Here is a 24,921-nt window from a genome sequence, read left to right on the forward strand (position 1 = left end):
GGTTGGGCAGCTACAAGGGACAATATGGAGCCAAGGGAAGAGAGAGAGGTCAGGGAACGGGCATTAGCAGTTGGAATTTTGAGTTTTGATCCAATTCCACTCCATTATCAGTGGGATTAACTCAATCTCGATCATTGTTGGGTTGTTGGAATGAAACATAATTTCCACTCCAGATGTAAACCAAAACACTTTTGAGAAGCAAAATGCGCTATAAGTGGCTGTAAAAAAATATTTCATCTGTGCAACCAAATGCCAGTCCTCCAAATTACCACAAAGAGAACCTTGCTACTTATTTTCTAATCACATATATAAAAAAAAATTTACAGAAGGGGGTCAACTTTAGACAAATGCTGGGGCTGTCCACCCCCTTCTTCCACCCTACCATGGACTGAAATAAAGAAGCAATTTTCTTTCCTCCTAGATTTCAACAAATTAGGGCATCTATAATACAAATGCGATCCCCCGATGGATGGCAATATAATGTAGGACTAATCAAAGAATCACCGTTGTCAGGTCAGGACTGATCAATAACCTTTGCAGGTTGGCCGAAAATGGTTAGCTTCGAAATGAACTACCAGACTGGCTGCTCCATTCCTGTCACCAAGAACAAAAAGATGGAAATCCCAGTCTCCCCTTGAAATCAAACAAACCACAACAGGCAACTAGCCTGACTCTGAATTTGCTGAATCCTCAATTCAAGCTTTCACCTGATGGAACGGTCCATTTACTCACGGTGTCTCAAAGGCATCAACCTCTATCCAATTTTTCACCTACAAAATCTTACTGCATCATAAAGTTAGCCTGCATTGCCTGAAACTTCAGCGGCCCGTTGTCTCATCATCTCCATAACTGCTGCTCTACGTCTGGATTCTGACTGTTGCTGCAGCCTCCTCATATGTTCTTTCAAATCCCTGGATGGAAAACACGTCCATGTTGATGAATTTTAGTTGGTTTTATTAAAAAAAAAAAAGAACTCTGATGCAATCATGTCAAGGAAATCAATGAAGGAATTTTTCAACATACTTGCACCGGGGCACATGGCAATTCGATTCTTTACAAGCTCGGGAATGAATTTGCAAGAGATACCACATTTTCTTACACAGTTGGCAACCTCCTGAGGCTCGTGTTTTGCATAGGATACCATGACGGAAAAGGCTTTTTACTTTACGGCAATTTGGGTATGGGCAATTAGAAGAGCGGCACTGGGAAGCATGCACAAGAAGATCCAGCATTTTCCGTAGCTGAAGCACATAACACCAATAATTTGGTGAGGACGGGACACATGGACATATATATTGAGAATTCATGATAAGCTAAAGTATGTCAGTCAGTCTGAAAAATAACAGTTGACAGAAAAATTTTCAAATAATGGATGACAAATATGCAATGGAAAAAGGACCACATATCATATGCATTTGCACAAGCTGAAATCAATGCTTCAACATCAACACTGGAACCTAAGCAACATGACTACCTGACATCCTCTAAGGTGCTCGGGACCTAACAGTGCATCTACCCAGGGGAAAGATTTAGGCCAACACACATACATTGTTCATCTAGTTTTAAGTACCAGAACCAACATATGCCAAACTAAACCAAATCACCTGGTTTGGGGAGAACCAGCCCGAACCAATGTAGCTCCAGGTCAAATGGCAGTTTGGGTTGGCAAAGGGTCTGAACCAGTCTTTAACTGAACAGAACAGCCCGGTTCCACTTGGTTCAGAGTGGTTTGTGGCAGTAGAGCTCCTTTCAGACCCCCATAATAAAGGTGAGAGGAGGCCACCCTTCTCTCTCTTTTTCCAAATAGGGAATAGATTTTGTGAGGAAAAATTCAAGAAACGCAGCCTTTTTGCCAATTGAGCCTAAATCCAAATCAACTCAGGTATAAAGGTATAATCCCTTCCCTTCTCTTCATTTTTCTCTTTTTTTTTTTTTTTTTAATTTTGATGCCTAAAGTAGGCAAAAAGTTGGTAAAACTAGGAGCAATCATGCCAAAATGTTGTATTTTTAGCATGATCACCCATGGATGGGAATGGGATAGCCAATATAGTATCGGATAGAAGATCAATATTAGGGTAGCTATCTAGGAGGCTCCGGTCACCAGATGCAAGGGTATGCATAGTACCAAGGAATCATATCCAACACCCTAACTATGAACAAGATCCCAAAACCTACAAGCGGCAAAGACATTCCATAGGGGACTAGATATTGATTTGTATTTTGAAATTCAAATCAAATTAATATATACACATATATTTAAGTTTAAAATATGTATTCCCTATGTTTGATTATTATAATTGCATCCATTAAGTAATCCTATGATCTATCCGGACCAAATATGACATAAAAAAAGTATAAATATCCTCTAAATCACAAATTAAAGATCCATAAATCTTAAAATAATCTTCAACATATTTTTAAAAAAAAAAAAGCCAAAAAATACTGAATCAGTATGCATTTACGTATTCAGCATTGGTATGATTCGGTTTGGTACCATATCATACTGGTACTTGACTGATATGGTACGAAATACTGAGATTGCGAACCTGGACCAGAAGGCTTTCGCTCAACAGTGTTAGTCAAAACATGCATATCTGCCTGAATTAGCAAGCTCGTATCAGTAGCTAATATACTGCAAGTTTTACAGATATACTGCAGTGAAGTAGTTTGAAGCATATTCTTTCTCAAATAAAGAGTGTGGTAATAAATCTTTTTAGCAACACAAGCAATTAATTAACATTAACAGCAAACAAGAAAGCAGCCTGTGCTTGTGGGGGCAATAGACAAAAAACCATTCATTGTCTTCTATCATCATCGCTAGCTGAATCTTCTTTTGTAGTCATATGGTAGCATTGCACCAGTAGGGAAAGGGCAGCCTTAACCTACCAGTAAGCGATGCAGCAGTAATTGAAGATCAGCTGCCAAGGCCTAACGGAGGATGTAACAGCCAGAAGAATTGCTGTAGAAGTGCTAAGATCACTCTTTAGATGAACCAGAGGCTCAGATCATGAGATACCAGCAAGCCATCAAAATATTTGGGACTTCACCCAACTGCTGGGAACATAATCAGACCATATCGAAGGGCCCAGTGCATTTAAAAATGTTTTAAGAGTTGGTCCAGAAAAAGAAATCACTAGCTCTCAAAATCCTCAAGGAGAGAGAGTCCAGATTAATTGTATCTTTTCTTCCATTTTATTTGGCTATTATTTGGAAAGTTTTGGATGTAGCAGAATTTTATAGTGATTAGGAGTGTTTTTGGTGTCAAATTATATTGAAAGAGACCTACAGTCATAATATGTTGAGAACCCTTCCTTCAGCAAGAACCAATGTTTTCTAGCTGTTTTGGTCTATACAAGGGTTTATAAAGTGAAGATTTTAGAATTTTATTGAATTTATTTTGTTTGAAGAAAAATTTTGACCAGTTTGAGCCCCTTTTCTTTTCCCTATACAGTCTCTTTCTTCTCCTCATCTTTTGATGCAAAAAGTTAGTGCTCTCTTCCCTTATCCTATCCATTCTTTCTTTAATTTTTCATTGACATTATAGAGAAAACACGTTAGATTTGCAGTCTAATGTTAAAAATTCTGCAAAAATCTGCATAAGATTCCTGAGATTTTCTTACAAGTCAACCAGCGACCATCACTGATCATCCAATCGACCATGAATTTCTTTACCCAGCACCCATATCTCATCCAAAAGCCTAAACAGATATTTTTTAAATCCTCATAATTTTAAAAATACCAGAAAACACCTCTTCTGCCCTGTTTGCAGTATCAGGGCAAGGTGGTTTTAGACCTAATTCCTTTCTAATCCCTTTCTTCGGTTCACCTAAGCCTCCACAGGCCACCCTCAGGTGGACCTGTGACAGTACGTCACAACCAAAGGACTTTGAACGATCCACAAGAAGCCTAAGCAACACTCAAAATTTTAGTAGGACAAAATACATAGATTAAGCATTCAGACATGCAAGTGATCTCAGAAACAAAATCTGCACCCGTAGGTTTTCTTCATTGCAAAACTGCAGCTGCAGTATGTTGGGTCAATGTGCTATACACAGCCTAATTTGCATTCACTTTGCTGTACATAGCCTGGCTGATCAGAGTTTGCTCAATTTTGGGCATGTTAGCTTCTATAAAAATCACATAACAAATCATGCTAAAAGAAATGCCTTCGTGGAGAGATCTTTATAAGAAAAGCAGCTTGGAATTTAGTTAAATCCCACATTGTGTCTGTGCAATTGACCATTTTAATAAAATTAATATTGTACAATTGACCATTCTCTCGGCTGGGAATCCAAGGTTACCAACTTGAGATATTTGATTTTATTTCCAGGAGTATTTTAACTCTCCAACATGCATCTTGCAGTAAATGCTCTTGAATGATATTCGAATGCTTTCAGCTTGTCAAATAATCATACCTCTCTAGCAAAGCAATAGCCAATACTAAAAGAGAAATCTAGCAAGGACTAAACTAGCATGACAATTAGACTTTTTCCAAAACTTAGAACAGATGATAGGCTACTAATACTGAACAGACAGGTTCCAGGTTTCTCAATAATAGTTTAGAAAAAGTGTTGAGGAATAATAGTCCTACATCAGATAGGTTGAGGAATCTTATGGTGCTTATATACTCTTGGGTCCATTCATTTAAATACCCATATTTATAGATAGGATCTTAACATGGTATTAGAGCCCACGAATCCTTCTCGCCCGCCGAAATCTCCATGCTCCCACTTCCTAATCCACATATCGTCCCTCATTCCAAGTTCTGTCCCTTGTGCTCTACACATAAGGGGTGTTGAGGAATAACAATCCCACATCAGATAAGGACTCTTGTGGGCAGGGTTCTCAGTTCCGGTACCGTTGGCCGTTTCGATCGGCCGACGGCACAATCAGGTACGGTTCCATACCGGATCGGACCAGGGCGAACCGACAAAGAGAGGAAGGGATGTTCCGAGGAAGAGAAAAAGAGAGAGAGGAAAAGAGAGGAAGAGAGAGAAAGGGAGAGAGAGAGAAGGGAGTCCGCCGAAGAGGCCGCCGGCTGGCCGTCAGGCAGCGTAAAATCGCCTGCAGCTCCGCAGCAGTGAAGCCAGCAATGGGTTTGTTGGCTTCACTACTTCTGATCTTTTTTAAAAAAATTTGAAATAGTGAAGCCAGCAACAAATCGATTACCGACTTCACTGTTTTTTAATTTTTTTTTTAAAAAATCATAAAAAGTGAAGTCGGCAAACGAAATGCCCGCTTCACTGTTCTTCTTCCCCTTAAAAAAAAAAGCTGACACCCGCCGCATCTGTGAGTCCACCTGTGCGGCTTCCAACCCAGAGACCTCCGGCGGCCTCTCTGTCGTCCCGTCCTCCCACCTCCAGTGGTCTCCCCCCCTCTCTCTTGCTCGTTGCGGCGGCCCCATCGGGTGAACTGAGCCGCAGCGGCTTTCGCCACCCTTCGGCGGCCACAGAGGGCCACCACCGGCTTCCAATGGCCTCTTCCTCTCGTCTTCTCTCTCTCTGCCTTTGTTTCCCTCTCTTTCTTCCCCGACACCAGCGTGTGCTATTTTCTCTGCCGAAACCGTCCCGATTCGGCACATCCCGAACCGCCCGATTCGGGATGGTTCTGAGAACCATGCTTGTAGGGCTTATAAACTCTTGGGCCATCCATCTATACACTAGGGGTTTTAGATAAGTTCTTAACAAAAGGAATGTAAGGTCAAACTAATGAGCAAGAGTTACTCCAATCAGATGGCCATACAGGCAGAAAGCTAAATAGCATCTACTATTTCAGGTAGCCAACTATATGCAAGTGTCTCAAACAGGGTTTGCCATACCGGGCCGAACCGCCCGGTACGGGGCGTGCCGAACCGTCCCGACGGAAACCGAGACGGTTCCGGCATGCAAAACGGTACAGGCCGTTGCCAGAAAGAAAAAGAGAGGAAGAGAGAAATAGAGAGAGAGGAAGGAAAAAAAGGAAGGGGATCCGCCAGAGGGGCCGCTGGAGGCCCTCTGGCGGGCAGCCGTGGCCATCGGGCAGCGAAACGGCCTCCCGCAACTCCGCGCGGGGAACAGGGGCGGATCACCCCTGTTTCTCGGATTTTTTTTTTAAAAAAGCTTTTTCAAAACGAAGTCGGCAAGTGGTTTGCCGACTTCACTTAATTAAGTCGGCAAACCACTTGCCGACTTCATTTTGAAAAAGTTTTTTAAAAAAAAAATCGAGAAACAGGGGCGGATCGCCCCTGTTCCCCGCGCGGAGCCACGGGAGGCCGTTCCGCCGCCCGACGGCCACGGCTGTCCGTCGGAGGACCTCCGGCGGATTCCTCTCCCTCTCTTTCTTTCTCCTTCCCTCTCTCTCTATTTCTCTCTCTCTCTCTCTTTTTCTTTCCCGGTTTCCTTCGTCGGTTCGGAACGGAACGGAGGCGTGCCGTATCGTACCGCCAGCCGGCCGATCCGGCCACCGATACCGGTACAGAAAACCTTGGTCTCAAATATGCCAATCTTAAATGAAAGAGATTAGATTCATTGTTGAAATAAACAGAATAGTCAATATTACACTACCTACAAGACTAGATACTAAAAGAGAATGAGATGTTTCAAGAATTATAGAGATTATCAAACTCTGATTCGAAACAACGATATTGACTCCAAGCAAAATAGTAGACTAAAATACTGCATAGACATACTGACAAGTTAGCACAACATGCCCAAATTTGAAACTCAAAAAAAAAGAATATTACAATCTCAGGTGTGTAATGATGTAAAAGGTTTTTGATATGCCATTCACCGAGATGCAAAAATGTGATTCATACTACAGAAATAAATAAAAACATCAATCAGGTAACCCCAAATGCCTTAACTATTATTGACTCACTCGTTCAAAAGATTGCTGCATAATTCAAGTTGCAACATTTTGCAGTAACTGGAGTAAAGACTATTACACTAAATTTGCAGCCATGTTATTCCTTAAATACGAAACAACAATTGGCTAAAAAGGACCAGGTGACCAAGATTTGCAAATAAAACAACGAAGTTAGCCAAACTTTGGGTCGATTTTTAGAAAGGGAAACAAGCAAATGAATCATGAGAATGTCATTTTGGGAGTTCAAATTAAGATAAAACAGAAATAATACCTGCTGAACCCGTTTCTGCCGAGCTTCTTGATTTTGAGCATCACGATCAGCAATGGATGGATGATTTGTTAACTTATGAGGATGGTCAACACCACCATCTTTCTGATAACATGCATTGCATACATCAAAATCAGTGCAAGTTTCACAACGCCATCCCTGACCAGTTTCAATTTCCTGCTGGCAGATATTGCAGGTGGTTACAAAGGCAGGTGCAGCTGGATTATGGAGGTGATACAGCACCATCATTGAGGAATGCTTAGCACGCCTTAGAGTATCATATTGATAATGGTTTCCTTGACAAAGGCTGAGGAATGCTTGCCTGGTGTCAAAAAACTCACTCTCTATGATTTCATCTTTATCTTTAGTATCTGAAGGCACATCCCTAATTTCAACCTGCTTGCAATTAACCATGTCATGTTAGAGCCCATATGTGATAATTGTGTCTGTGTTTTGTACATATATATGCATGCGTAACATGAGGTGGCAGCATTTAATAAGGACTCACTGGAGTGAGAATGTGTTTCTCCCTACTATTGATAGGATGCTTATCCCTCTCTTCTAGTCTTTGCTCTGCAGCATGACACCTACAAAAGAAATGGTCATTATACTTACATCTGTGATAAATTGCAAAAAAAAGGGAAAAATGAAAGACTAAAAAAAGGGGAAAAAAGGTTATCACACTTCCATTCATTTACAAGCAGCCAGCACTCCTACAAAGATTCAACAAGAAAAAAAGCTTTGGCAGTGGAAACATGCTTTGATAACATAAAGTCAAAGTTGTGCCACCATTCTTTTGGCAGTACTTATATTTGCATACTGCAGATGTATGCAAGGAAGAGACTTTTGGACACCATAAAGATGGAGAAAAATAGGAGATAAAAATTACGAAGGGGAAAAAAATGAGGGAGCAGGAGAGAAGAAAAGAAGTTACTTATTCCTACAAGCTAATACGACCTTTTCATGCAATCATGGTCATCTAGACATGGTCAGTCTTAAGTCTTTGAGATTTAGTTTGGATTATGAAAGGGTTTAAGTGGAGACTAGCAGTTTTGCTGAGATAAATGCAATTGCTGTTCCTTCTCTTTTCACTCTCCAATTCAACACTGGTTAATTACTTTCAAACGAGACTTTGGAAGCAGCCTCTAGAAGCATTGATAAAATTCGAGATGAATCTTGCCATACTCAAGTTCCAAATGGAAAACAAACATAAAAATTATAGCTTCCCAGTTAAGGCATTAGACCAAAATAACATACAGTAAAGGTTATTCAAGCAAATATGCTAGTTACCAGATACAATTCTAGTGGAATATAAATGAGCAAACAGTAGGTGCAAGGTGAAGCTGCAGGCTGGGGTGGGGGGGGAGGGATAATGCCAATTGATGGAATCAGGCCATCACTAGTGGTCATCAGTCATATTATGAATATCACAACAAAAGACATTTTGTTCCTGCAACTTACATGATAGCTAAAAATATCAAAGAATGGTTTAACCAGCAAAGTTCAAGTATCTTAAAGACATTCTCTATTATCAACCTCAAAATGAAAAATGACATTTGATCTTGAATAGAATTGGAATCCATCTAACAATTACAGGGTAATGACGTGGCAGTCAAATAATATTATTAGTCCATGAAATCTGGCAATCTAGTAGTATTGTTATTTTAAACAAATCATTCTTGCAGTGTCTACTGAGGACGAGTATTGACTGCATGCTGATGTGCCGGCTGAAGCATGATTATACAGCATAATAATAAATAACAGATTAGCCCACAAGAAAATGAGATGATTGGCAAAAGACTTACTTATCACAAAGCTGGAAGTTCTTGCATTGGTTGCAAACCCAGCGTGTTCCAGACACCATAAGTAGACAGCAATGCGTGCATGCATGCTGCAAATGGACCATAATAAAGTCTTCCTTCATAGGAAAGATGGTTTCACCAAGCTGCGTAAGAAATAACTGAGTGAGATTAAACATAAATAAATATGAGGAATATGTCAAGAAAATGAGGGTCAGATGCTTATGAAGACACTAGAAAAAATGGGTCAAAGAACAGATGATAGAAGAAAAAAATTAAAAAAAAAAAAAAAATCAGTCACGTAAGAATGTTGAAGGCCATCGATCAGCCACCGGTCAGTCTATGTTGATCCAGTGAACTTAACACCATAAGTCGCTACCCACTTGCATGCAGGGCATTTAAGACCAAGAGTTAAAGCTATGTTGAAGATATTTCGCTTCTCAGGGTCAGATGATTCTGAAGATACTAAAGGAAAGGTAAAAGAACAGTGACAGATAAAGAAAATTCAGTCAGGTGAGCAAATTGAAAGGCCACTGCTCAGCCACCAGCCAGGGTACCTTGATCCAGTGAACTCAACACCATAAGTCACTGCCCACTTTGCATGCGGGGCATTTAAGATCAAGACGTAAAGCTATGTCAAAGATATTTCCACTTCTCTTAATGGTATAACCAACAATTTTAAGGACAAAATAACGGGAAAAATTACTTTTTGCATCAAAAGAGCGTCTTTAGATGCATTGGTAGAAAGATCAGCTTGACCAGCAGCTTTTAGTGCCCTTTTTGTTATAGTCAATTTAGTCTTTCCCTTCTTCTGCTGCTTTTTTCCATCCTCTTCTTGGCGAAGTTGACTGATCATATCCTCTGCAGCACCAGGCCAATAGTCGCCATCGAAATATGGCAAACGAGCAGCAGTTACCTTAGTCTTGCACTCACCAGCAGTTACAAAGAAATGATCATATAAATTAGTGACATCAACAACTATGCTTTCCTTGGCAGCTTTCCGAAGCATCAATAAATACCTGCAGTATTTATTTTGTCAATCCACACATGCAAGTTAGATCAGTTAATCATACATGCAATCAAGGTTAATCGCACCGGTGCATACAGTCCCATATTATGTGCACCATACCATATCAGTACTAAACCGAGACTCGGTACAGGAGGCATACCAGGTCTCGGTATGCCGAACCGAAATCTGAACCCGGTACAGTGACACTGTACCAGCATGTTACTGATATGAGGTCCAGCACTGAGACGGCGAACCTTGGATGCAATATTAAAAAACAATGTCTTTTGCTCAAAAGACAATCAATTAATTAAAGTTATGACTCACCACTCACGGAGTTTGTCAGATTTTGGTGTCTTCTGAATCTCAGGGTGGCAATATAAGATATAGTCTTCACCCTTCAAAGGAGGACAAGCCCATATATAGCAACTACTGAAACCGCGTTTCTTGCAGTACTCGAGATATCCAATCTACAGAAATATACAAATGAAACAACAACATCATAATTAAATCCCAAAGAAATGTATATCTCACCGATAAATCAATAGAAGCACAAACAGGTTTAAATATGATGCAGAGAGACATGCACACCCTCCACATGCATACTTCCCAAAACACGTTGATCATTCCTGTTAAATTGACAGAAACATTAACATGAACAAGTTGTTCTATCCAGGCATCCACAAAACACATGCATAAGCCCATGACCATGCAACTTACAAACCCAAAAATTCAGCCACACATGCATGTGGATGCACATGCACATGCACCCATGCAGCAAGCATGTGGAACAAGCACATGGAGATGTGCATTCACACACTTCTCACACATCATTAAGTTACAAAACACAAACCAGTTTAACCATGCAGAAAGTACAGACATCTGTACATGCACCACGGCAACCACAAAGCCCAGCATGTACGCACAACGCACATCATGATAGTGGATCAAACATTAAGATAATCTAAACCAAGGTATGCCATCAGGGACCAGGCCCCATATCGGTGCCATCTTGTTACTGTGTTGGTATGTCTAGTATGGGGGCCGGCTCGGTGTGCCGAGTCTCGGTACTTCCCTATACCACATATCAGTTTGGTATCGGTACGGTACGGTACATCACATAGCATCTGGTTTGGTACACCCCGTACCACCTGGTTCACTGGTTCCGGACAGTACAGCATACCATAATCTCAACATAAATAAGCATCTAGGTAGACATGTAAAGTCTTGAAGTACCAGGATTTCATGATATACAAAGGTACGTAGAGCTTCCCCAGTCACCGTTTTTATTTCAGGCCTGAAGTATTTGACAGAATCCAGATATGAGAGATAGACACGACGTTGGTTAGGAAACTGGCATTCCGAACCAAATTCTTGGACATACATGCCAAACAGGCATACCTCTACACCTTCAATCTTCTGAAACAACAATATGACCTGGACAAACAACAAGTACACCATCATGAGATTCCAATAGTTCCTCACATAATCCACAAATCCAAGCCCTGTCCATCAAGTATTCTTCCCTGTAAGGAAGAAGCAGCATTTATCTAGTGGCAAATTTTTCAGCATAAAAAAGGGGGAAAAAATCACCTTAGATTTGTATGGGAATTCTGTCGGATAATTTTCTTCCTGAAAAATCTCTAAAAAATGCTGCTTTACTTCCAATTTTTTGTCAACCGATGAAACAACTCTAATCACGAGTCCTTCTGCCCCAGGTACCTGAAATAGAAGAAACCAATATTACGACAGTGGCTGCCTAAAATCATTACTAGAAATCTTGCATTGGAACTCCGTCAAGACCAATAAATTGAAAGATAGTTGCGATTTAGGTGTCGCAGTAAAATTAACAAGCAGATACACATTAAGGAACAGCATACAAAGATCCAAACAGGGCTTTGTTCTCATCACCACAAACATTTGCTAAAGCAATCCACATAATGGAATTTTAACAGTTAGAACAAAAGCAAGCATGCTATTACAAATAAAACAACCGATGACACTAACAATAACCGCTTGCAAAAAGATAAAGCAAATTTATCACATAGAGGTCGCCAGGCAAGATGAGCTGACCCAAGCAACAAGAACAAGGAAAGCAAGTCTACTGGTAAAACATGCTGCAATATTAAGGTTGTCAAGCGGAAACTAATACTGATGCATAGACCAACCAGTATATAAAAGCAGTCAGATGCAGTTCATGGATATACTTCATTAGGTACAAAATGGAAGAAAAAGCATGAACCCTTGGAAGAAGGGATTTTGCATAGACCCTTAAAGAAAAAAAATCCCTCGTTTGCAATCATTGGCTTCAAAATATCAAAATTGCATACATATGTATATGCATGTGCATGTGTTTGCTACACAAGAAAGAAGAACAAGAAAGCAAGTCTACTAGCAGCAAGACTTGCCAAAGAGTCATTCAAAGTATCTGGTACTGTTTGGAAGCACAAAATTGCATCCCTCTCTAAATAGCAGCCTAAATATAGTGCAACATAAAGGCTGTCATGCAGAAACTAATGCTGATGCATACACCAACCGATATATAAAAGCAGTCAGAAGCAGTTCATGGATTTATTTCATTAGATATAACAAGGAAGGAAAAGCATGGAGGCATAGGAAGATGAGATTTTGCAATACATACTCTTCCTGTCATGTTGTGTAAAATTTCATCATTCTAGAGTTAATTTGGTGGTCTAACGGTTAATCAACTTGTCTATTGACTACTTTAGCAATTCAGCACCTGTGAAAATATACATGTAGAAATCCCCCAAGGGATAATTGGATAAAGTTTATGGTAACATTACTTTGTTTGGAGGATGACATTCTACTGTAGAGACATGCATACAAGTTTGAAATTGTGGAGACATATATGCAAATTCAAAATTTTTGAAGGAGCATATTCACGTCTCAAAATCAAGCTTTTGAAGGGATATATATGCATAGTTAACTTTTCAAGGTGTAAATAAGGAAATAAGGGATTTTGAAGGGCATACATGCAAAAATCCATAAAAAAAAAATGGCTGTCTTGGGTGACCGATACGATGATGTTTCTTTCCCCAATTTTTGAAATTGAAATGTAACTATTTCAAGAATGAAATGCTAATAATGACCTGATTATTCTACATCCAAATGATTATAAATAGGATAGAGAATGTGAAAAATGGAAAAACTGAGTAGTTAGTGCTAAAAGGTATTACGCATACAAATGAGATGATAATTTCAATTTTTCACCTGCTATTGCAGTAAGTTGTTAAGAGAACAGTTAATGGTCAGGAGTATATGCAGCTTATATCTGTTGGAAAGTTTGTGAAAAACATCAACCTTTTTTTAAAAAAAGGAAAGGTTCAACAGGTAATATAAAGGAGGAGAAAAAAAAATGAAAGAAAACAAGTTCAAATTTATCATTTCTTTGGCAAATTCCACAACTAAGTGAAATAGCTTATCTTTTTTAATGTCCAGCTGATTCAGATAATGTATATAGTTTGCTATTATATAGATAAACCACAAATCATTTTATATTTGATCAAATTTTTATTTGGAAAGTTAGAGTCTGTTTAATATAAATGAGCATCCTTTGATAATCCTTTAACATGATTTTATTAAAATAACAGAAGAAAGGAAATGAAGCAGAAACATGCTCTATAATGCAAGAAAAAGATAAGGTTAAACGGCAATGGAAAATTCATATTTAGTTTCAGATATTGTACATAAGAATAGCATGAACATCAAGTCTGACAGCAAGTTTCTTTGGAAATAAAATCAGTGTCATCATGAAGCCATATAAATCAAAATTAACCTCATCAAAAGTTTTTCCCAGATGCCTTGCTCTGTCTTGCCTCTCCTGCTTGAGTCGTCTAAAAAGTCGCTGCTCCATGTGATCACTAAGAATAGTTCTTGGCAAATCTATTGCACCAAGAACAGCACTTTGTGGCAAAGGCTTGCGTTCTCCTTTCTCTATCTCCTCTATATAACAATTAGGGCAAGTATATTCTGCTTGTCCACCATCATTTCTTCGTCCATTAAAAAGAGCACATATTTGATGTTGCCAGGCCTCACATTTATCACATTGAACCCACTGCAATGGAGGAAAGAGAATAATAAATAATTGCATGTGCAATTTACACCCCCCCCCCCCCCGGCTCCCCTTCTCCAAAAAATAAAAAAACATACTGCACGCCCCAACTGCATGCAAAACCTAACAATAAAAATGTATTTATTTACCCATTCTTCAGTTTCCTCATCATTTCTCTTCTTTTCAAGCCTGGCCTTTGGGTATGCAGTGCCCTCTATCTCAACAGTGTCCCCACGAGCGTCATTATAACATGGGACACAGAAGCAGTGCCGAGTATCACCACTTCCCATGGTATAATACATTGCATTCCTCTTAATGCGAGCACCACACGGCGTGCAATATATTGGAGGGGGCCCAAAAGAGAGCTTTTCCACTGCACATAACTGACATGAGTTTTCACTCATTGAATGTTCCATTGCTTGATTCTTTTCAGCCTTGGCTCTACCCTGTGAACAAAAAGGGAGGAAAAAAAGAAAAATATGATTATTAAAAAAATAAACAAACTTCAGGTAAAAGGATGGTTAAATCAATACATAAGTACATCTTCACATCTGCCAAAAAATAAAAAATAAAAACCTGGAAATGCCCATGTCTGAACACAGTAGAAGGTATAGAGCTGATATTTAACTATAAAAAATATATATATAATGGATCAGCTCCTAGACCATGGATGGTACATCAAATGCACCCAGAACTCATGAATCTCAGTGACTTGCTCCTATGAGTTAAGAAAACATAGATATAAACCACAGCACCACAAGTCTTTGCCAATCTGAATTATAAACCTATTTTGCCATCAGTTCCTATTCAATTACCAACTCCAGTGAAATGGAGAGCAACTTCATCTCCCTTCAGTATCCTACTATTCTTTTGTCTTCCCCTCCTTTTCCTTTTTTTTTTATATTGTTTTGGTACATGCCTTCCCCTTCTTTTCTAACACCTCCAGTCATGTGTGCCTTATGTCACGCTTTGTCCAACAATCTTAAATAACAAAGCCACCTTACCAAAATCAGTAAGTCAATACACATCTTTGCTGTCAATAACTGATAAATACTCCATAGATATGGTGACTAAATCGCAGTTCATGAACTTACAAATATCTGATAATCATGTAAAAATAATGATGGTTCTTAAATTTGTCATATGTAGGTGATGAAAACAAGAATTCCCTACCTATTGCACAAGAAAGGCACTTGCAGTCAGAAGCAACCTATCCTCACCAAGGATGTCAGGTAGTGCACAAGATAGCCTGGATCAAGAATGTAGCTCCAAAGACAAACTCTTCCCACCATTAGCATTTTAAACCAATATCTAGATACGGATGTATGAATGGAGCAAACCAGCCTCCCATCTCTATACGCTCTTTTCTTTTCCCTATATTTATGTTAAAATATTGGAAAACAGACTAAAGCATAATTATCTACCAACATACATCATCCTTGAGTTGTCTCATGGTTAAGGTTGGCCAAAACCCATAACTCTGAATATAAGCCTTCCTCATAAAGTCTTCATGAGCATTTACCAACAGTGTCGTACTCAAAACGTTAGCCCATTAATCCTAAATTACCTACCCAATTCCTGAGTTTTACCAATATTCCACACTTATATGTTCCACATTTAACAAATTGCTTACTACCCTACAACCTCTCTTCCTCTCCCCTGCAGAGAATCTCCCATGCAGCAACTGTGAAGCTACATTTGTTAGATCATGTGAGTCATGGCACATCAAGGTTAATTTCTGCACGATAACAGACCCCAAATAAAGGGAGTGTGCTTCTAAAGCTAGTTAATCATCCATAAATCTGTTCACAACACATCCTTTTGCTGTAGTTTGAAGACTTAGATACAACATAATAGAACGCTGTCAACTTCACAGCTTGAAACATCATGAACTGAATTGTTTGACTAGAGTTTCACAAACGCTAGCTTAGGTCATCTAATGTCCACATACTAAACAATCTAAAATCACCAATAAGGTTAGCTCTTTACTGGTAAAAACACAGGTGGGTGCGCGCATACACACAGAGAGCACCTAAAATTTATATCCGTTTTAAATATATTTGCAATATGTAAAATTCCCAAAACAAACAACTTTTAGAGAAGCCTGAATAATTGGACAATGCATTTCTGATGTGTCTGAACAGATCAAGGACGGATAGCTTGCCAGTTAAAAATTGCATGAAAAAGACCCTAAAATATGTGATAATGATTATAAATGAAAAGAGATTGAACATCTGATAAAATAAGCTAACCTGGCCAACCCATTTCCTCAGACTGGTTATGTGGTCTCTAATCTGCTCTGGGGTGAACAATTCTGTCAGAGATACACCTTTTATCTTTGGTTTCCCTGATTTACTTCCACCTCCAGAGTCAGTTGGTGGGGCATTTGCTTCCTTTTCAGCTTCCATCTTATCCTGGTTGATCTCTTTCTCAGCCAGAGTTGATTCTTGGTTGGCACAACCATCAACTCCATTTTGGAGAAGACCTTCAGCATCAGGTCTTGCAACATGCACATTCACTGAATCATCACTGATTGTGTTGCTACAAATAGGAGAATTTTGTCGTCCAGAACTTATGAATAAGTTGGGCTTCACTTCATTGACCTCAGACTTAGCAGTTATGGTTATCTCAGTTTGTTGGCACTCTTGAAAATGATCCTCCCTGAAAGCATGAGAATGATTCATAAGAGGGGCAGGTACTGGAGAATTTTCCCTCTTGGGTACAACTGAGGGGGAATTGTGATACACCTTCACACGTTTTGACAAAGACAGTGAATCATCAGAAGTTTCAATGGGCAATCTATGCATTTTACACACCACCGTATCTCCACCTGCTTCATTAGAAGTTCTCCATGAGTCATTCACCTGATTTGCAAAATCAGTATCAGATGGAGGACAACTTTGGGTCTTACATTTGGCTGCTATAAAATCCCGTACAGGAATACAGACAGGACAATCTGCTGCACGGCAAACACGGTAATGCTGATAAAGTTTTCTAGATTTACAACAGCGAGAGTAATTGCATTTTTCACTATTACATGTTCTCATATGAATCCATAGCTTCTGAACTATTATACAGTTGACTTCTTGGCATGCTCCCTTTGGAGCCGAACATTGACGAGCATGCAGCAAAAGCAAAATCCACCTCCGCTGGTTGTAATAATTTTGTTCATTTGTATTGTTTCCAGGACCACGATAGGGCCCACTTGAAGATTTTGACGATGCCACACTTTTGGTAACAGCAGCATGACCATTTGTACAACCCTCCGGAGAGAAACAAGATTGTTGAGCTTCCTCCTGTTCTGTTATTCTCTGGTGAAATTCCTCCAACATAAGCTGTCCAAAGGATGATTTATCTGGCATTTGAAGTTTCTGTATTGGTTGAGGTTGCCAATTACCATGCTGGAAAGCATCAACTTGTGGTCCACTAAAGAGGTAACTAAACTCATTTTCAGATCCAATAGCCTGCTGATGTGGAGGCAGCAGCAGTTCTGAAGCCTGTGAAAAGGAGGGATGGAAATCCTGAGCTAAAGGAGCAATCAGTTCAGCACCTCTAGAGTAATCACCATTAGAATTGTTCTGACTGTACTGACTTCCTAGGTCTGAAAAATTGAACTGTTCAGCACCTTGCTGGAGCAGAGATTCATTATGGTAATCAAGACCTTGCTCTGCCATAAGCTGTTGTTCAAGATTAGGAGTCACTGAAGACTGCTTTGACCCATCAGTCTTTGAAATAAGTTGCTGGTGCTGCTGCCTCTGTTGTTGCTGCTGGTTTTGAGCAATCCTTGCATAATGTTGGTTAGACTGTTGTTGGAGCTGAAGGTGATTAAAGCTTTGTATTTGATGTTGTGATTGCATTTTATTTTCAGAACTTGATAGAGGAGACTGGGAATTCATCTTCTGTGAACGATAAAAAAGTTGAGGCTTTATTTGTGCAGTCTGTTGCATTGACTGCAAATTTGCATGTTGAGCAAGCAGTGCTCTGTTTGTTTTTAATTTAGACGACAAGACTGTGGGGTTCATATTTTGGTCATTCATGGTAGAGCCGGCAGATGAAGCAGTTGCAAGCATGTTTTCTGAAACTGATGTATATCCATCACCAGTCATAGGTAGCATCTGTTGAGATGATGATGCTGTAAAAGAAGAATGTTGATAAAATAAATAACATCAACAATGACAAAAAAACATAAAAGAAAAACAAAAACAAAAATATGCATGTGGATAAAGCACACAAGAAGACCAACAAGCAACTAGGAAGCCTCCACGTAAAGAAGCATACATGCAACATGCATGAGGGTAAGGACATGGAAAGGAGGAAGAGTTTACTTGATATCATGGGTCGCTGAAATTGCTCATCAAAATGCTGCTGTGTAGAGCTACCATAAGAAGCAGTACTTCGGTACCTCTCAGATGCTGCAGCACCATTCACCAGTTGCATGTTACTCTCAGACCCTAACCCACCAACCATGACCACATTTGGAAATCTATGAAGAGAAGGCTTGTGCTGAATGTTGAAACCCATTCCAGCTCCTATTTGGCCTCCAGGACTATGCAGTGCATGGCTATTTTGACTTACAATATACTGTTTTGGTCTTTGTGGGTTTGAGAGAGCAGTAGATCGGGTTCTAGAAAATGCACCTCCATTTGAATAATCAGAACTAACAAGTGGTACTGAATTATTAAAACCAGGAGTTGGAATCAGCTGACTTGATTGTTCTGCTATGCCAATCGATGATAGTATACTATTTCCACCACCAGACCCAACAGCAGAATTGGCAGGCTGGTACACATTGAGACTGGGCCCTGCACAATCAGAACAGTCACCACTAGCCCAAGATAATAACATTACACTAAAAGCATTTGGTAAAGATGTATGAAACTAGAATTACCATTGACAGCATTCAGCGAAGGATTGTGTTTTAAACCAGCTGATCCATTTGCAAGAGGTACCAACGTTCCCATGTTGACTGTGGTTCGTGCCACAATACCAGCACTAACTGTAGGAATCATAGAACCATCAGCAGAAACAGAAACTACCGAGTTTGTGCTTCCACCATGGGACAAACCAGGTGTTGGTATCATAGTACTAATGGCTGAGGAAGATGATATATGATGCGTCAATGGCTGATTACTGTTAGGAATATTCTCTAACATAGCCTGCAAATGCTGCTCACTCGTCCCCATCACCATACTCATAGAGTCTCCCTGATTGCAAAAACACATGCATGGCATAGAGACCAGCTAAGAAAGTGAATGCAGATGGAATGACATAAACACCTGCAGTAGCCATGAATATTCAAAGAAACCACTGAACAGAAATAAAAATATCATTGCTAGCCTCTTCAGCACACAAGCACAGGGAAAAATGAGAGCAACAGATAACAGATGCAAGTTACTCTTAAACCAAGCTTACAAATATAAACAATGTCAAATCCACAAAAAAGCAATAAGAGAAGAAATTGCATTCATTTATTACAGCAATAATCTGAGCACCGATTAAGTACTAAGTAGAAACAAAATGTTGGTTATATAACATGAACACCTATTTCTTCACACACTACATAAATAAGAAAAGAAAACTGCTTGGTTGGAATAACATATAAGGCTCGTCACTCTAAACTTTTCATAAAATAATCACTGCCTGTTTCTGTCCCCTCCCCTTAAGGACTCCAAAGGATTCTCCTATAAAATGTCTTTCACTTGATCTCTTGACATTTACTACCATACAATGGGAAAACCCTGGAGTCTAGCATGTCCATGCCGGACTCTTAAGGCCCTGATATTGAACTTTATAATAACCTCATAGAACACTCATGCAGAATTTCTACACCATAAGAGTCACGCATCATGATGGACTTTAAGATAGTTTTGAATAGGCAGGGTCCACATTATATTGTTTTTTCCATCCGATCAAAGCAAGTGCATTGCACGTACCTAAAGCTAGTCACATTAAAGGTATTCAAATAGAAGAACACTAAAACCTTTGAAGCAGCATCCTTGAATAAATGTCCCTCCAATTGCCTTGCAAGATCTGGTTTTTTCTTGGTAGTCATGTCATTAGAATTATGCCTCCTGAGTATCTGGGTACTGCAAAATACATTGAAATAGTTACAAAAATCGCAAGACATAGTAAATTGGTAATTACATAGCTTCTAAAACTGAGCATGCCATGCACAGGATATATAAAATATGAACACAGAAGAGCACAAACATTTTTCACATAAATACAATTTGTTATCAACAAAAAACAATGAACTTGACATTTTAATCCTAAAGAAAATGGCACCAATTTAAGCAACAAACAGTGCAAGACGAGAGTTAAAATGCTAAAAGAACCATCCAAATAAGCAAATGTACAAGATCTCAAATTAGCATGATTGGGAAAGTAAGTTGAATCTATTCCAGAAGAGTAATACTAGGCCATGCACATTCGTTGCATGGGGCAAATCTCATTTCTTCTGCTTACTATCTCTTATAAAGAGAAAAATAGGTTAGAGAAGCATTTTCTATGTAATTCAGAGAATGGTCATTGTAGATTCCACCAAGGTTCCAAGATTATATGATAAACTAGTATAGAGTCCATTAGTTCATTAGGATTAAATGTGTTTGAGCTTAATCCTATTGCTTGAACTGAGTAGTGGTACTTCTGATTAAGATTCAGAGACACCACTTTGTTGAGATCAATGATGAACTTTCACAAGCCTAATCAACAAGCTCAAAACACCTTTACAATATCTAAATCAGTAAAAAAAAAAATATCAGGATGACATTCTCTTACAAATTTCTATAAAATGTTAAGAATTTAATGATAGATATGCCACCTCAAGATTTCCCTTAAGTGAGGTTTAAAATTGGTCCTACCATTTAATTGCTAATGAGGCTAGAATACGGTAGAAGGCACTGCCTGCCAGCATAAAATTGATAGCAAGATTATGGACCAAATCAAGAGGCTCTTAAAGATGGTACAAAATTCCCCATTTATTGGTTATCATATTTGAATAATGTCTTTTGGCAAATTAGAGATGTTGATTTTTATTTGATGAGAATAGAACTAAATGGTGTGCGCTTGGTTTCCTTATTGACATACATAGGTTTTGTAAAAGTGTTGATAAGTTTGAGCATGTTATCAACTTGGTAAAAAGTAATAAACTTCCTAGATGTGTCTCCAACATTTCCTATTTCAAATGCATATGTCAGATAAAAAAAGTATAGGGAAATCAATGAAGCCTTGCAAGCTGGTTTTCGAACATGCTCTTAAAGGAGAGTATGTACAACTCCTTGAAATCATCATCTAGTAATGTCTAACCTTCAGCTGCAATAATAATAATAAGGTTAAAAAGCATTACTGGGATTTAGTTAAGGTGATCAATCAAAAAAATACATCATCAAACAAATCATCTTCCAAACTGTTGAACCTTATCCTAATTGTGTACCCTTTATAAGAAAAACAGCCTCAACTGCAAAAGATTCATTTCCTTGAGCAAAAAGATAATTTATTCTCATGAATATTCCGCATATATGGTATTCAATTAAATGACATGTTAGGCAAACGATATTTTTGAACTAAAGGACTACAAGAAGTATGATCAGCTTCTGGGCATAATGGTATAAATCTGGTTCATTAATGGTTTCAATCAACAATATTATTACCTGCAAAAAAATATATATAGAATGAGAATATTAACTACTATAATAGTATAATACAAACAATTACATACATAAAAATATATGCATTTATTCACATGTAATATACATATATAAGTCCCTATCAATGCCTTGAGTCCACAACAACCAGCATGCTTAGAATCACGATTCCAAGTGCTTATTATGTTTTTGAATACAGTGTACGAAATATATGCAGCATATTTTTGAAAACATTGTATAGAAATATATACAGTATATTTTTGAATACATTGCATAGAAATATATGCAGTAATGAATAAACTGCATCTTTCTTTTTTAGCAATTCAGTCACAACCTGTCCATGGCAGTCGTATATATCCTGCATTCAGTTCAAGAGTACCCAAGTATGACCAAGCAAATACAGGTGGCCAGATAGATTTACTGCACATGTTGCCTATCGAATACAAGCAAATAGATTTATGTCGCTTTACGGTTTGTTCAATCATGAAACTCACTGACAGCTAATATGTGGTTCAAGCTCTAGTAATAGAGTGTTTTGTTTAACTTCATGTGTGGCGCTTATAACAGCTTTGTAAGCACTGTTGAATCATGACCAACCAACCTTTGTTCTGCATCATCTAAGGCAAACGAAATACCAAGAAATGTCACATCATTTCAAATGAAATAGCACATAAAAAGCACTGAAACAATTAGCTTTAAGGAGAGTGAGATACTGGAGAGGGTAGATAAGTCAACAAAATAGTGGTGATGAGATAATTGGCAACAAAGTGAAGATTTGAGTCATGGAGGTTAAAAGAAGATGAAGTGAAGCTCATCATTGCCAATGTTAAGACAAAATGGCATCTTTAGAAATCAAGCATTCGCATAGGCTCCAATGCACCAAGAAGAAATAAAGCGAATATCCTATTAAGATCCCACTCTTTGCCGCTACCGTCCTTGCTAGAAGTTTTGCTAGAGGTAGAGAGTTCCAAATCAAAGGAGGAGAGGACACTGGAGAAGCTAGAGTTCATTAATCTTGACAAAGGAAAGGATAGTGCTGGTGGTTGCAAAGTGGAAGTTTGAAAAGCGGAAATGGCCAAGAGGTGGGTGGTCAACAAGAAAATGGCAGTTCCTCCTTCCTTGAAAGGTTGTGAGCATCACCAATGGGTTTAGAGAAAAGTTATTCTAAAGTATTCTATAATATATACATAGACATACATACAGAAGTGTGACATGAAAAAGCAGGGAGTTTATTCCCACTGTAGCATGAGGTCAAACTAGCATAATACAATACACGGATCTCCACCAGCAAAATGCACATATGGTACAATACTCGGCATCTTGTATCATGCATGTAGTTTGGTGGCAGCATATGCTAACTAGCATGGAACAATATTAATCTTATTCTTTGAAATTGCCCCACTGGCATCTTGATTGGCAGTGTACAAATCTGTACTACAATTATCACAAGCATGGTATATGATACATAAACCCTTGCTAATGTTGTAATGTAGATTATGAAGACAAACTCAGAGACCAGGTAAATCTTGGTGTAAGTATGAAAAACTCCATGTTCTGGATAGTAAATGATATGACAGAACCGAGATGCATGCTGGCTGAGAAAAAAGTCTGTTCCCTTCAGCCCTCTTGAGCTAAGGGGTAATTAATTCCATTAGTGTTGCTGGTATAAAACAACTAAAGTGGCATCAGCTACTGCACTTCAACTTTCTAAGAATCACATCAAGCTAGATCTTCAAGACATCTCCATAGATATTTTTGTTTTCAATCATCATAATAAATTTTTCATTCACTCATTTTCCCTATCCTACCATCAAAGGTTCAGATACTCTCTTGTATGTCCAAATTTAGATTGCTTCATTGCTCCATCTGCTGATTATTGAAACATGGAATGAGACCGCATACATGACAGAGCTAGAATGAACTTGACTGAGTTCAATGGTGCTAATTGGACTGAACATGCTTGGAAAGATACTTCTTGTATCTGTTACCATGGTCTTTGCTTCCAAGATTCAGCATTTATCCATAGCGAAAGGTCAAAATATGATCAAGACAGTTACAATGCTTATCATCTGGTTTCATCACACAAGAATGCTGCTAGGGATAAAAACCTTCTGTTGGTGTTAGATTCCAATGGGACTGTTCGGGGTCCTAGACAAGCTCCAGGACAAGCCTGATGCAAGGAAAGATCGAAACAAGGTAGAAAATCTATGATTTAGTACTATCCTAGGTCTGCCGCATGTTTTAGGCATAACTCAATGTAGTTGCGTGCCCAAGACGTTACCAGTAAATGAGAATTGAGCTTGAGGCCCCATAACTTTCTAGATATGGCTCTTGCTGTTTCAATCATCACCAAAGTCCCAAATTTCGCTCAAAGAAGTTCCGCCTGATCGAACTAAAACTTAAGATGTGCAAATAAAGCTAAACGACCGAACCTTTATCATTGAATCCGGCAAAAAACAACTACAGGAAGACCAATTATATCCACAATTTTAAAGTGTTATACCAAAAACATATCCTCAGTACACTTCTCGATTAGTAAAACAGATAAAATCCCCATTTCCAGCTAGCAAAAGCAAAGCATCGAAGAAGCCCTTTTTTCCAGGATCGGGGAAGAAAAGAATGGCGATCACCAGAGGAGCCAAAATTCTTCGGAATAACATTAAAAAAAAAGATAAAAAGACAAAAATAGAGGAAAGGAAGAAAGCAAAACCTCGGCAGTCCACGTCCATTAGCGTGGACTCGACCCAAATCCACGATCAATCAGGCAGGAGCGACTTCACCGAATCCTTCATCAGAAAAAAAAAAATTGAAAAAAGAGGTGAATAGGCCGGAATCAAACACCTAGAGTTAGGGTTCCGTCCTCTCCCACGCGATCGATCCGAGACGTTTCACCGATGGCGAGAAAGAGAGAGGGTTTCTTCGATTTGCCCCGTTTTCATCCCGTCGTGTGTTTTTTATTGACCCTTTTTTTTTTTTCTGATGGCCGTTTGTTTGTTGATCTAAATAGGTGCGACCCCAGGTAGGCGCTGGACGGTGATCCTCGTTTGCCCACCTGCGATGGGAGATCTCTGCCGTCCGTTTAGTGGACCCCCGCCTGTTTGCAGGGACTATAACACCGTCCGAGATTTTGACGCATAGAGGCAGCCCCTCCGAGCCCGGAGCAAACCCACCCCTTGCATATCCCGGCGGAGTTGAGACTTTCTAAACCAATTTCTCGAATAATTCTTCAAATATATCAAAAAAAATTCAAGCATATCATGTATATATATATATATATATATATATATATA

General features: G+C 38.9%; 1 protein-coding gene across 3 annotated transcripts; it reads right to left on the minus strand.

Annotated features, from left to right (window-relative positions):
- Nucleotides 1-265: 265 nt before the first annotated feature.
- Nucleotides 266-24,538, minus strand: LOC105054475 (histone acetyltransferase HAC1). 3 transcript variants are annotated; one of them, XM_073245907.1, is made up of 16 exons: nt 24,342-24,538; nt 19,969-20,074; nt 18,877-19,264; nt 18,314-18,790; nt 16,241-18,120; nt 14,138-14,434; nt 13,713-13,991; nt 11,510-11,638; nt 11,153-11,353; nt 10,244-10,386; nt 9,617-9,929; nt 8,917-9,056; nt 7,620-7,698; nt 7,115-7,507; nt 1,024-1,241; nt 266-911 (listed from the first exon to the last, which is right to left on the minus strand). In XM_073245907.1, the coding sequence occupies exons 3-16, from the start codon at nt 19,217-19,219 to the stop codon at nt 797-799; spliced, it is 5,007 nt and encodes a 1,668-aa protein (XP_073102008.1). In that variant the 5' UTR covers nt 19,220-19,264; nt 19,969-20,074; nt 24,342-24,538; the 3' UTR covers nt 266-796. The 3 variants fall into 3 exon arrangements, 2 of the variants coding, with proteins under 2 accessions (XP_073102008.1, XP_010934297.1); XM_010935995.4 differs by having other exon boundaries at nt 18,877-19,192; nt 24,342-24,516; XR_012135438.1 differs by lacking the exon at nt 266-911 and having other exon boundaries at nt 1,186-1,241; nt 7,115-7,288; nt 7,434-7,507; nt 18,877-19,192; nt 24,342-24,516.
- Nucleotides 24,539-24,921: the final 383 nt, after the last annotated feature.

Source organism: Elaeis guineensis, chromosome 11 (genome assembly GCF_000442705.2).
Source record: "Elaeis guineensis isolate ETL-2024a chromosome 11, EG11, whole genome shotgun sequence".
Taxonomy (NCBI): Eukaryota; Viridiplantae; Streptophyta; class Magnoliopsida; order Arecales; family Arecaceae; genus Elaeis; species Elaeis guineensis.